The following is a 10,000-nucleotide window of genomic DNA, read 5'->3' as shown; positions in this document are numbered from 1 at the left end:
AGGGCGGCGGTCGCCTGGTTCACTCGCTGTGTCGTGGTCTGGGTCCCCGGGGCGGCGCGGCGCGGGCCTGGCGTCCCTGGGGGCGAAGTACACAGAGTAGAGGCCACCGCCGCCGCCGCCGCCACCATCAGCGTCAGGCCTGGTCGGGGGCTCCGTGAGGGGGCGCGTGACGGAGCGGCGCTTGGTGCAGCGCGTGTACTGGTAGGCGTGCAGCAGAGTGTCCTCCACCTGGCGCACGTCGCGCTCCGGGGTGTGGCGGCGGCAGGCGCAGGTCTCGCCGCGGGGACGCATGTAGCTGGGCACGGAGCTGGTAGTGGATGCCGCGGACAGCGACTGCAGGCTACCGGTGCGTCGCTCCACCAGGGTGTCCGCCACGCGCCGCCCGGAGTCCACGGACGGCTTGCGAGGCTGTGGCGACCAGCGGTCCGTGCGGGGGCTGCTTTCAGGCACCCTGCGCGGCGGTGACTCACGCGGGGCCTCGGGGCGCTGCTGCCTCCTGCCTCCTTTCTGCGGCTCCTCCTGGGGCGTCCTCCTAGCAGGGGACGCCTCTTGCGGCACCGACGAGCGCTGAGGCTGTCTGGCCACGGGCTGCCTGGGAGACTGTCCCGCCGCCCTCGCCGCCTGGGGCTGCCGCTCAGGCTGCTTCTTCATGTCTGGCGCCCTCTCAGGCTTCCTCTTCATGTCTGGCTCTCTGTGAGGCTTCCTCTTATTTTCAACAACCCTGTCTGGCTTCCTCTTACTTCCAGGCTCCATGTCAAGTCTCATCACTTCAACACGAGAGGTCCTCTTGATTTCAGGCTCATCACCAGGCCTCCTCTTGATTTCTGGCTCATCACCAGGTCTCCTCTTGATATCTGGCTCATCACCAGGTCTCCTCTTGATTTCAGACTCATCACCAGGCCTCCTCTTGATTTTTTCAGGCTCATCACCAGGCCTCCTCTTGATTTCTGGCTCATCACCAGGCCTCCTCTTGATTTCAGACTCATCACCAGGCCTCCTCTTGATTTTTTCAGGCTCATCATCAGGTCTCCTCTTGATTTCTGACTCATCTCGGGGAATCATCTTGATTTTTGGCTCATCACCAGGCCTCCTCTTGATTTCTGGCTCATCACCAGGCCTCCTCTTGATTTCTGGCTCATCACCAGGCCTCCTCTTGATTTCTGGCTCATCACCAGGCCTCCTCTTGATTTCTGAATCATCACTAGGCCTCCTCTTGATTTCTGGCTCATCACCAGGCCTCCTCTTGATTTCAGGCTCATCACCAGGCCTCCTCTTGATTTCTGGCTCATCACCAGGCCTCCTCTTGATTTCTGACTCATCACCAGGCCTCCTCTTGATTATTTCAGGCTCATCACCAGGCCTCCTCTTGAATTCTGGCTCATCACCAGGCCTCCTCTTGATTTCAGGCTCATCACCAGGCCTCCTCTTGATTTCAGGCTCATCACCAGGCCTCCTCTTGATTTCTGGCTCATCACCAGGCCTCCTCTTGATTTCTGGCTCATCACCAGGCCTCCTCTTGATTTCTGGTTCATCACGAGGACTCCTCTTGATTTCTGGCTCATCACCAGGCCTCCTCTTGATTTTTTCAGGCTCATCACCAGGCCTCCTCTTGATTTCTGGCTCATCACCAGGCCTCCTCTTGATTTCTGGCTCATCACCAGGCCTCCTCTTGATTTCTGGCTCATCACCAGGCCTCCTCTTGATTTCTGGTTCATCACGAGGACTCCTCTTGATTTCTGGCTCATCACCAGGCCTCCTCTTGATTTCTGGTTCATCACGAGGACTCCTCTTGATTTCTGGCTCATCACCAGGCCTCCTCTTGATTTCTGGCTCATCTCGGGGACTCCTCTTGATTTCTGGCTCATCACCAGGCCTCCTCTTGATTTCTGGCTCATCTCGGGGACTCATCTTGATTTCTGGCTCATCACCAGGCCTCCTCTTGATTTCTGGTTCATCACCAGGCCTCCTCTTGATTTCTGGTTCATCACCAGGCCTCCTCTTGATTTCTGGCTCATCACCAGGCCTCCTCTTGATTTCTGGTTCATCACGAGGACTCCTCTTGATTTCTGGCTCATCACCAGGCCTCCTCTTGATTTTTTCAGGCTCATCACCAGGCCTCCTCTTGATTTCTGGCTCATCACCAGGCCTCCTCTTGATTTCAGTCTCATCACCAGGCCTCCTCTTGATTTCTGGCTCATCACCAGGCCTCCTCTTGATTTTTTCAGGCTCATCACCAGGCCTCCTCTTGATTTCTGGCTCATCACCAGGCCTCCTCTTGATTTCTGGTTCATCACGAGGACTCCTCTTGATTTCTGGCTCATCACCAGGCCTCCTCTTGATTTCTGGTTCATCACGAGGACTCCTCTTGATTTCTGGCTCATCACCAGGCCTCCTCTTGATAGTTTCAGGCTCATCACCAGGCCTCCTCTTGATTTCTGGCTCATCACCAGGCCTCCTCTTGATTTCTGGCTCATCACCAGGCCTCCTCTTAATTTCTGGTTCATCACCAGGCCTCCTCTTGGTTTCTGGCTCATCACCAGGCCTCCTCTTGATTTCTGGCTCATCACCAGGCCTCCTCTTGGTTTCTGGCTCATCACCAGGCCTCCTCTTGATTTCTGACTCATAACCAGGCCTATTCTTGATTTTTTCAGGCTCATCACCAGGCTTCCTCTTGATTTCTGGCTCATCACCAGGCCTCCTCTTGATTTCTGACTCATAACCAGGCCTATTCTTGATTTTTTCAGGCTCATCACCAGGCTTCCTCTTGATTTCAGGCTCATCACCAGGTCTCCTCTTGATTTCTGGCTCATCTCGGGGACTCATCTTGATTTCAGGCTCACCACCAGGCCTCCTCTTGATGTTTTCAGGCTCATCACCAGGCTTCCTCTTGATTTCTGGCTCATCACCAGGCCTCCTCTTGATTTTTTCAGGCTCATCACCGGGCTTCCTCTTGATTTCTGGCTCATCACCAGGCCTCCTCTTGGTTTCTGGCTCATCACCAGGCCTCCTCTTGATTTCTGGCTCATCACCAGGCCTCCTCTTGATTTCTGGCTTATCTCGTGGACTCCTCTTGATTTCTGGCTCATCACCAGGCCTCTTCTTGATTTCTGGCTCATCACCAGGCCTCTTCTTGATTTCTGGCTCATCACCAGGCCTCCTCTTGATTTCAGGCTCATCACCAGGCCTCCTCTTGATTTCTGGCTCATCACCAGGCCTCCTCTTGATTTCTGGCTCATCTCGTGGACTCCTCTTGATTTCTAACTCATAACCAGGCCTCCTCTTGATTTCTGGCTCATCACCAGGCCTCCTCTTGATTTCTGGCTCATCACCAGGCCTCCTCTTGATTTCAGGCTCATCACCAGGCCTCCTCTTGATTTCTGGCTCATCACCAGGCCTCCTCTTGATTTCTGGCTCATCACCAGGCCTCCTCTTGATTTCTGGCTCATCACCAGGCCTCCTCTTGATTTCAGGCTCATCACCAGGCCTCTTCTTGATTTCTGGCTCGTCACCAGGACTCCTCTTGATTTCTGGCTCATCACCAGGTGTCCTCTTTATTTTTTCAGGCTCATCACCAGGCCTCCTCTTGATTTCTGGCTCATCACCAGGCCTCCTCTTGATTTTTTCAGGCTCATCACCAGGCCTCCTCTTGATTTCTGGCTGATCACCAGGCCTCCTCTTGATTTCTGGCTCATCTCGTGGACTCCTCTTGATTTCTGGATCATCACCAGGCCTCCTCTTGATTTCAGGCTCATCACCAGGCCTCCTCTTGATTTCTGGCTCATCACCAGGCCTCCTCTTGATTTCTGGCTCCCTCTGAGGCTCCTTCTCAGGTTTCCTCTTGATATCTTTCTCATCACCAGGCCTCCTCTTAATTTCTGGCTCGCCACTAGGCCTCCTCTTGAGTTCTGGCTCATCACGAGGTGTCTTCTTGATTTCCGTGCGTTTGTGAGGCTCCTTGCCAGGACTTCTCTTGGCTTCAGGCTCCTTCTGAAGTTCTTTGGCAGTCTTCCTCTTGATTTCTGGCTCTTTGTCAGGCTTCTTCTTGATTTCTAACTCTTTTTCAGTATTCCTCTTGATTTCTGGCTCCTTTATAGGCTTCTTGGTGATTTCCGGTTTTTTGTCAGGTTTCCTCTTGATTTCTGGCTCTTTTTCAGGTCTCCTCTTGATTTCTGGCTCTTTGTTAATCTTCCTCTTGATTTCGGGCTCTTTTTCAATCTTTCTTTTGGTTTCTGGCTCTTTTTCAGGCCTCCTCTTGATTTCTGGCTCATCACCAGGTCTCCTCTTTATTTCTGGCTCATCACCAGGCCTCCTCTTGATTTCTGGCTCATCACCAGGCCTCCTCTTTATTTCAGGCTCATCACCAGGCCTCCTCTTGATTTCTGGCTCATCACCAGGCCTCCTCTTGATTTCTGACTCATAACCAGGCCTATTCTTGATTTTTTCAGGCTCATCACGAGGACTCCTCTTGATTTCTGGCTCATCACCAGGCCTCCTCTTGATTTCTGGCTCATCACCAGGCCTCCTCTTGATTTCTGGCTCATCACCAGACCTCCTCTTGGTTTCAGGCTCATCACGAGGACTCCTCTTGATTTCTGGCTCATCACCAGGCCTCCTCTTGATTTCTGGCTCATCACCAGGCCTCCTCTTGATTTCTGGCTCATCACCAGGCCTCCTCTTGATTTCAGGCTCATCACCAGGCCTTCTCTTGATTTTTTCAGGCTCATCACCAAGCCTCCTCTTGATTTCTGGCTCATCACCAGGCCTCCTCTTGATTTCAGGCTCATCACCAGGCCTCCTCTTGATTTCTGGCTCATCACCAGGCCTCCTCTTGATTCCTGGCTCATCACCAGGCCTCCTCTTGATTTCTGGCTCATCACCAGGCCTCCTCTTGATTTCTGGCTCATCACCAGGCCTCCTCTTGGTTTCTGGCTCATCACCAGGCCTCCTCTTGATTTCTGGCTCATCACCAGGCCTCCTCTTGATTTCAGGCTCATCACCAGGCCTCCTCTTGATTTCTGGCTCATCACCAGGCCTCCTCTTGATTTCTGGCTCATCACCAGGCCTTCTCTTGATTTTTTCTGGCTCATCACCAGGCCTCCTCTTGATTTCTGGCTCATCACCAGGCCTCCTCTTGATTTCTGGCTCATCACGAGGACTCCTCTTTATTTCTGGCTCCCTCTGAGGCTCCTTCTCAGGCCTCCTCTTGGTTTCTGGCTCATCACGAGGACTCCTCTTGATTTCTGGCTCATCACGAGGACTCCTCTTGATTTCTGGCTCCCTCTGAGGCTCCTTCTCAGGCTTCCTCTTGGTTTCTGGCTCATCACGAGGACTCCTCTTGATTTCTGGCTCATCACCAGGCCTTCTCTTGATTTTTTCAGGCTCATCACCAGGCCTCCTCTTGATTTCTGGCTCATCACCAGGCCTCCTCTTGATTTCTGGCTCATCACCAGGCCTTCTCTTGATTTTTTCAGGCTCATCACCAGGCCTCCTCTTGATTTCTGGCTCATCACTAGGCCTCCTCTTGATTTCTGGCTCATCACCAGGCCTCCTCTTGATTTCTGGTTCATCACGAGGACTCCTCTTGATTTCTGGCTCCCTCTGAGGCTCCTTCTCAGGCTTCCTCTTGGTTTCTGGCTCATCACGAGGACTCCTCTTGATTTCTGGCTCATCACCAGGCCTTCTCTTGATTTTTTCAGGCTCATCACCAGGCCTCCTCTTGATTTCTGGTTCATCACCAGGCCTCTTCTTGATTTCTGGCCCATCACCAGGCCTCCTCTTAATTTCTGGCTCATCTACAGACTTCCTCTTGATTTCTGGCTCTTTCTGAGACTCTTTCTCTGGCCTCCTCTTGATTTCTGGTTCATCGACAGGCTTCCTCTTGATTTCTGGCTCTCTACCTGGTCGCTTGATTTCTGGCTCTTTATCAGGCTTCCTCTTAGTCCCTGTCTCTTTATCAGGCCTCCTCTTGATTTGTGGCTCGTCTAGAGACTTCCTCTTAATTTCTGGCTCCCTCTGAGGCTCCTTGTCAGTCTTCCTCTTGATTTCCGGCTCTTTTTTAAGCTTCCTCTTAATCTCTGGCTCTTTTTCAGGCTTCCTCTTGGTTTCTGGTTCTTTTTCAGGCTTCCTCTTGGTTTCTGGTTCTTTTTCAGGCTTCCTCTTGGTTTCTGGTTCTTTTTCAGCCTTCCTCTTGGTTTCTGGTTCTTTGTCAGGCTTCCTCTTGGTTTCTGGTTGTTTTTCAGGCTTCCTCTTGGTTTCTGGTTGTTTTTCAGGCTTCCTCTTGGTTTCTGGTTCTTTTTCAGGCTTCCTCTTGGTTTCTGGTTCTTTTTCAGGCTTCCTCTTGGTTTCTGGTTCTTTTTCAGGCTTCCTCTTGGTTTCTGGTTCTTTTTCAGCCTTCCTCTTGGTTTCTGGCTTGATATGAGGCTCTTTTCCAGGTTTCCTCTTGATTTGCCGCTCAATTTCTGCCTCCTCTTCAGACTCGGTTTCACGTTCCGACTCGTGTGGCTCACTCGTGTCCCTCACCAACGCCTGGCTCTCCAATATGAGTCTTGCTGACGTGACCTGACTGACTGACTGACTGAAAGACTGACTCACTCTCTCCGTCACAGTGTGGTGTTGTGTGTACGCCAGTGTCCGTGGTGAGTCAGGTTGTGTACGTGGTGAGTCTGGGTGTGTACGTGGTGACTCGGGCTGTGTGCGTGGTGACTCGGGCTGTGTACGTGGTGAGTCTGGTTGTGTACGTGGTGAGTCTCGCTGTGTACGTGGTGACTCGGGCTGTGTACGTGGTGACTCGGGCTGTGTGCGTGGTGACTCGGGCTGTGTACGTAAGTGTGTGCGTGGTGAGTCAGGCTGTGTGCGTGGTGACTCGGGCTGTGTGCGTGGTGAGTCTGGCTGTGTACGTGGTGAGTCTGGCTGTGTACGTGGGTGTGTGCGTGATGAATCAGGCTGTGTACGTGGTGACTCGGGCTGTGTGCGTGGTGAGTCTGGCTGTGTACGTGGCTGTGTGCGTGGTGAGTCAGGCTGTGTGCGTGGTGACTCGGGCTGTGTACGTGGTGAGTCAGGCTGTGTGCGTTTCTGTGTGCGTGGTGAGTCAGGCTGTGTACGTGGCTGTGTGCGTGGTGAGTCAGGCTGTGTGCGTGGTGACTCAGGCTGTGTACGTGGCTGTGTGCGTGGTGAGTCTCGCTGTGTGCGTGGTGAGTCTGGCTGTGTGCGTGGTGACTCGGGCTGTGTACGTGGTGAGTCAGGCTGTGTGCGTTTCTGTGTGCGTGGTGAGTCAGGCTGTGTGCGTGGTGACTCGGGCTGTGTACGTGGTGAGTCAGGCTGTGTGCGTTTCTGTGTGCGTGGTGAATCTAGCTGTGTACGTGGTGAGTCAGGCTGTGTACGTGGCTGTGTGCGTGGTGAGTCAGGCTGTGTACGTGGTGACTCGGGCTGTGTGCGTGGTGAGTCTGGCTGTGTACGTGGCTGTGTGCGTGGTGAGTCAGGCTGTGTACGTGGCTGTGTACGTGGTGAGTCAGGCTGTGTACGTGGCTGTGTGCGTGGTGAGTCAGGCTGTGTACGTGGCTGTGTGCGTGGTGAGTCAGGCTGTGTACGTGGCTGTGTGCGTGGTGAGTCGGGCTGTGTACGTGGTGAGTCACGTGTCTGCAGGTTGGTGACTTCTGGGCGAACACCTGTGATTCAGCAAATTGGTGAAGTGAAACACACACACACACACACACACACACACACAAGCATATATATGTACATAAGCATACATAAAATTCTCTCTCTCTCTCTCTCTCTCTCTCTCTCTCTCTCTCTCTCTCTCTCTCTCTCTCTCTCTCTCTCTCTCTCTCTCTCTTCCTTTACCGCCCAAATTCTTCTGTCCACCTCTCTAACGCAAGAGTTAACCAGTATTCTCAATCCTTCATCCCTTTCTCTGGTAAACTCCGGAACTCCCTGCCTGCTTCTGTATTTCCACCTTCCTGTGACTTGAACTCTTTCAGGAGGGAGGCTTCAACACACTTCTCAACCTGTGCATAACCCTTTTGACTTTCTATCTAGGGACCAGTACCACCACCGTCTTTAACCCTTTTCCAATCCCCCCTTTAAAAAACAATAACCCTTTTCACATTATTTACAGACTGGTATCTAACTGGGCCTTTCATTAATCCATTTCCAACCTTTCTGTAGCCCATAGCCGGTGCTCCTTCTATATAAAGACACATGCAAGACACACACGCCCCCACACGCCCACAGGACCCACCTTCACAAGTCGCGGTAGGCTGCAGTTTTATTTCAGTGTACGAAGTCTTTCTCGCAAACTTGCAGGAACCGTCTGGCGTCTCCCCTGTGGTTCTGGAGGAGATCCTGTAGCCGCCCTCCACGTCCTCCAGGGCCTCCTCGGTCTTGATCACCCCATCCTCTTGTGCTCTCAGGTCAAACTCGTGAGACAGACGCGAGATTTGGTCCTCAGTTAGGGTATTGAGCAGTTCATCAGTAGACACAACTTGTTCCTTGCTAACGGTGCTGACTGACGAGTCTTCCTTCGTCTCCCCTGTGAGTGAGGGAGGGAGGGAGTGAGGGAGGGAGGGAAAGAGGGAGGGAGGGTATTGTACAAGGTGTTGTTGTAGTGGTGATGGTGCGTGATGGTGGAGGACAATGGAAAGAAGGTTTGTGGTGGAGGAGGAAGAGGTGGAGGAGGAGGAGGAGGAAGAGAAGGAGGAGGAGAAATAAAACAAAAACAAAAAATAAAGAAAATAACAGCAAAATTTTAAAATCAAGAGGAAAAATCAAGAGGAAATCAAGAAACTCTTACCTAATAAACTGGAGGTGGAGGTCTTCTTTAAAATGCCAGTCAGCTTCCTCTCCACTTTGGGCTTGTCTGTGGTGGAGGCAGTGGATGTGGAGGTGGAGGTGGTGGTGGTGGAGTACTCAGACCTCTGCCGCCAGGACCTTGTTGTAGTGTCCGTGTCCGTGTCTGGGCGAGGCAGAGACAAGAGATGAAGAGAAAAAGGATTGGTGGCAGCGGTGGGATACTGTACAGATGGAGGCAGTTGTAGGATACTGTAAAAATGGTGACAGTTGTGGGATTCCTAACAGTGGCAGTTGTGTGAGAGTGTACAACTGGTGGCAGAGGTGGGATGGTGTACAAATGGTGGCAGCAGTAGGATATTAACAGTCAGAGCACTCCTGACGTACCAACTGTCTCTGGCTTGCTGGTATCCCTTGCCGTTGAGAGGGTGGCGGTGGTGATGGTGCTGGAGGTGGTGGAGGGGTGGGGAGAAACCTTTCTATCTCTCTTCTTCCTCTCTATCTCTTCCTCTGTCCTCTTGATCGCGTCTCTTGCGCCTCTAACGAGTCTTGGTGATCTTTCCTCTGTGGGTGGGTGGGTGGGTGGGGGGGGGTGAGGAATGTAGTAGTAGTAGTAGTAGTAGTAGTAGTAGTAGTAGTAGTAGTAGTAGTAGTAGTAGTAGTAGTAGTTTTATTTCAATATAGTTTTGTATTCTATTTATCTATTGTCTGTCTGTTTGTCTGTATGTCTGTCTATTCAAACTGCTTTCTCTGTCCATTTCTCAATTTATCTATTCATGTGTCTGTTTTTCTATCTATTCATATATCTGCATCTATTTCTCAATCTCTGTTATAAATATTGATGAGAGAGAGAGAGAGAGAGAGAGAGAGAGAGAGAGAGAGAGAGAGAGAGAACCGAAATATTTAATAAGTGTGTGTGTGTGTCTGTGTGTGTGTGTGTGTGTGTGTGTGTGTGTGTGTGTGTGTGTGTGTGTGTGTGTGTGTGTGTGTGTGTGTGTGTGTGTGTTCATCCTTTACCTTCATCAGAGGAGGAGGAGCTAGATGACTCCTCTTCCTCTTCCTCTTCTTCCTCCTCCTCCTCCTCCTCTTCCTCTTCCTCAGGCTCTTTGGTCACCTCTGCGGTAGTGTGGAGGTTAGGGGGTGAGTGGGGGGGGTGAGTGGGGGTGAGGGGGGAGGAAGGGGGGGAGGGAGGTTATACCATTAAGCATTAACG

The 10,000-nt window shown here is 52.0% G+C and overlaps 1 protein-coding gene across 5 annotated transcripts in view; it reads right to left on the bottom strand.

Moving 5' to 3' along the window:
* The window catches only part of LOC135096559 (titin homolog), an 81,693-nt gene that overhangs the window by 44,958 nt on the left and 26,735 nt on the right, over positions 1-10,000 (bottom strand). For 2 of the 5 annotated variants that reach the window (XM_063998132.1, XM_063998136.1), the window contains 5 exons: positions 9,805-9,903; positions 9,175-9,351; positions 8,792-8,953; positions 8,240-8,530; positions 1-7,664 (listed from right to left, as the gene is read on the bottom strand). The exon at positions 1-7,664 is cut by the window's left edge and continues 2,416 nt beyond it. In XM_063998132.1, coding sequence (XP_063854202.1) covers positions 1-7,664; positions 8,240-8,530; positions 8,792-8,953; positions 9,175-9,351; positions 9,805-9,903 — 8,393 coding nt within the window. The remainder of the gene's footprint in view (positions 7,665-8,239; positions 8,531-8,791; positions 8,954-9,174; positions 9,352-9,804; positions 9,904-10,000) is intronic. The other 3 variants (XM_063998135.1, XM_063998133.1, XM_063998134.1) reach the window with 3 other exon arrangements.

The sequence above is a fragment of the Scylla paramamosain genome, unplaced genomic scaffold (assembly GCF_035594125.1).
Source record: "Scylla paramamosain isolate STU-SP2022 unplaced genomic scaffold, ASM3559412v1 Contig4, whole genome shotgun sequence".
Lineage (NCBI taxonomy): Eukaryota > Metazoa > Arthropoda > Malacostraca > Decapoda > Portunidae > Scylla > Scylla paramamosain.
This window is presented reverse-complemented; position numbering and strand designations above follow the sequence as displayed.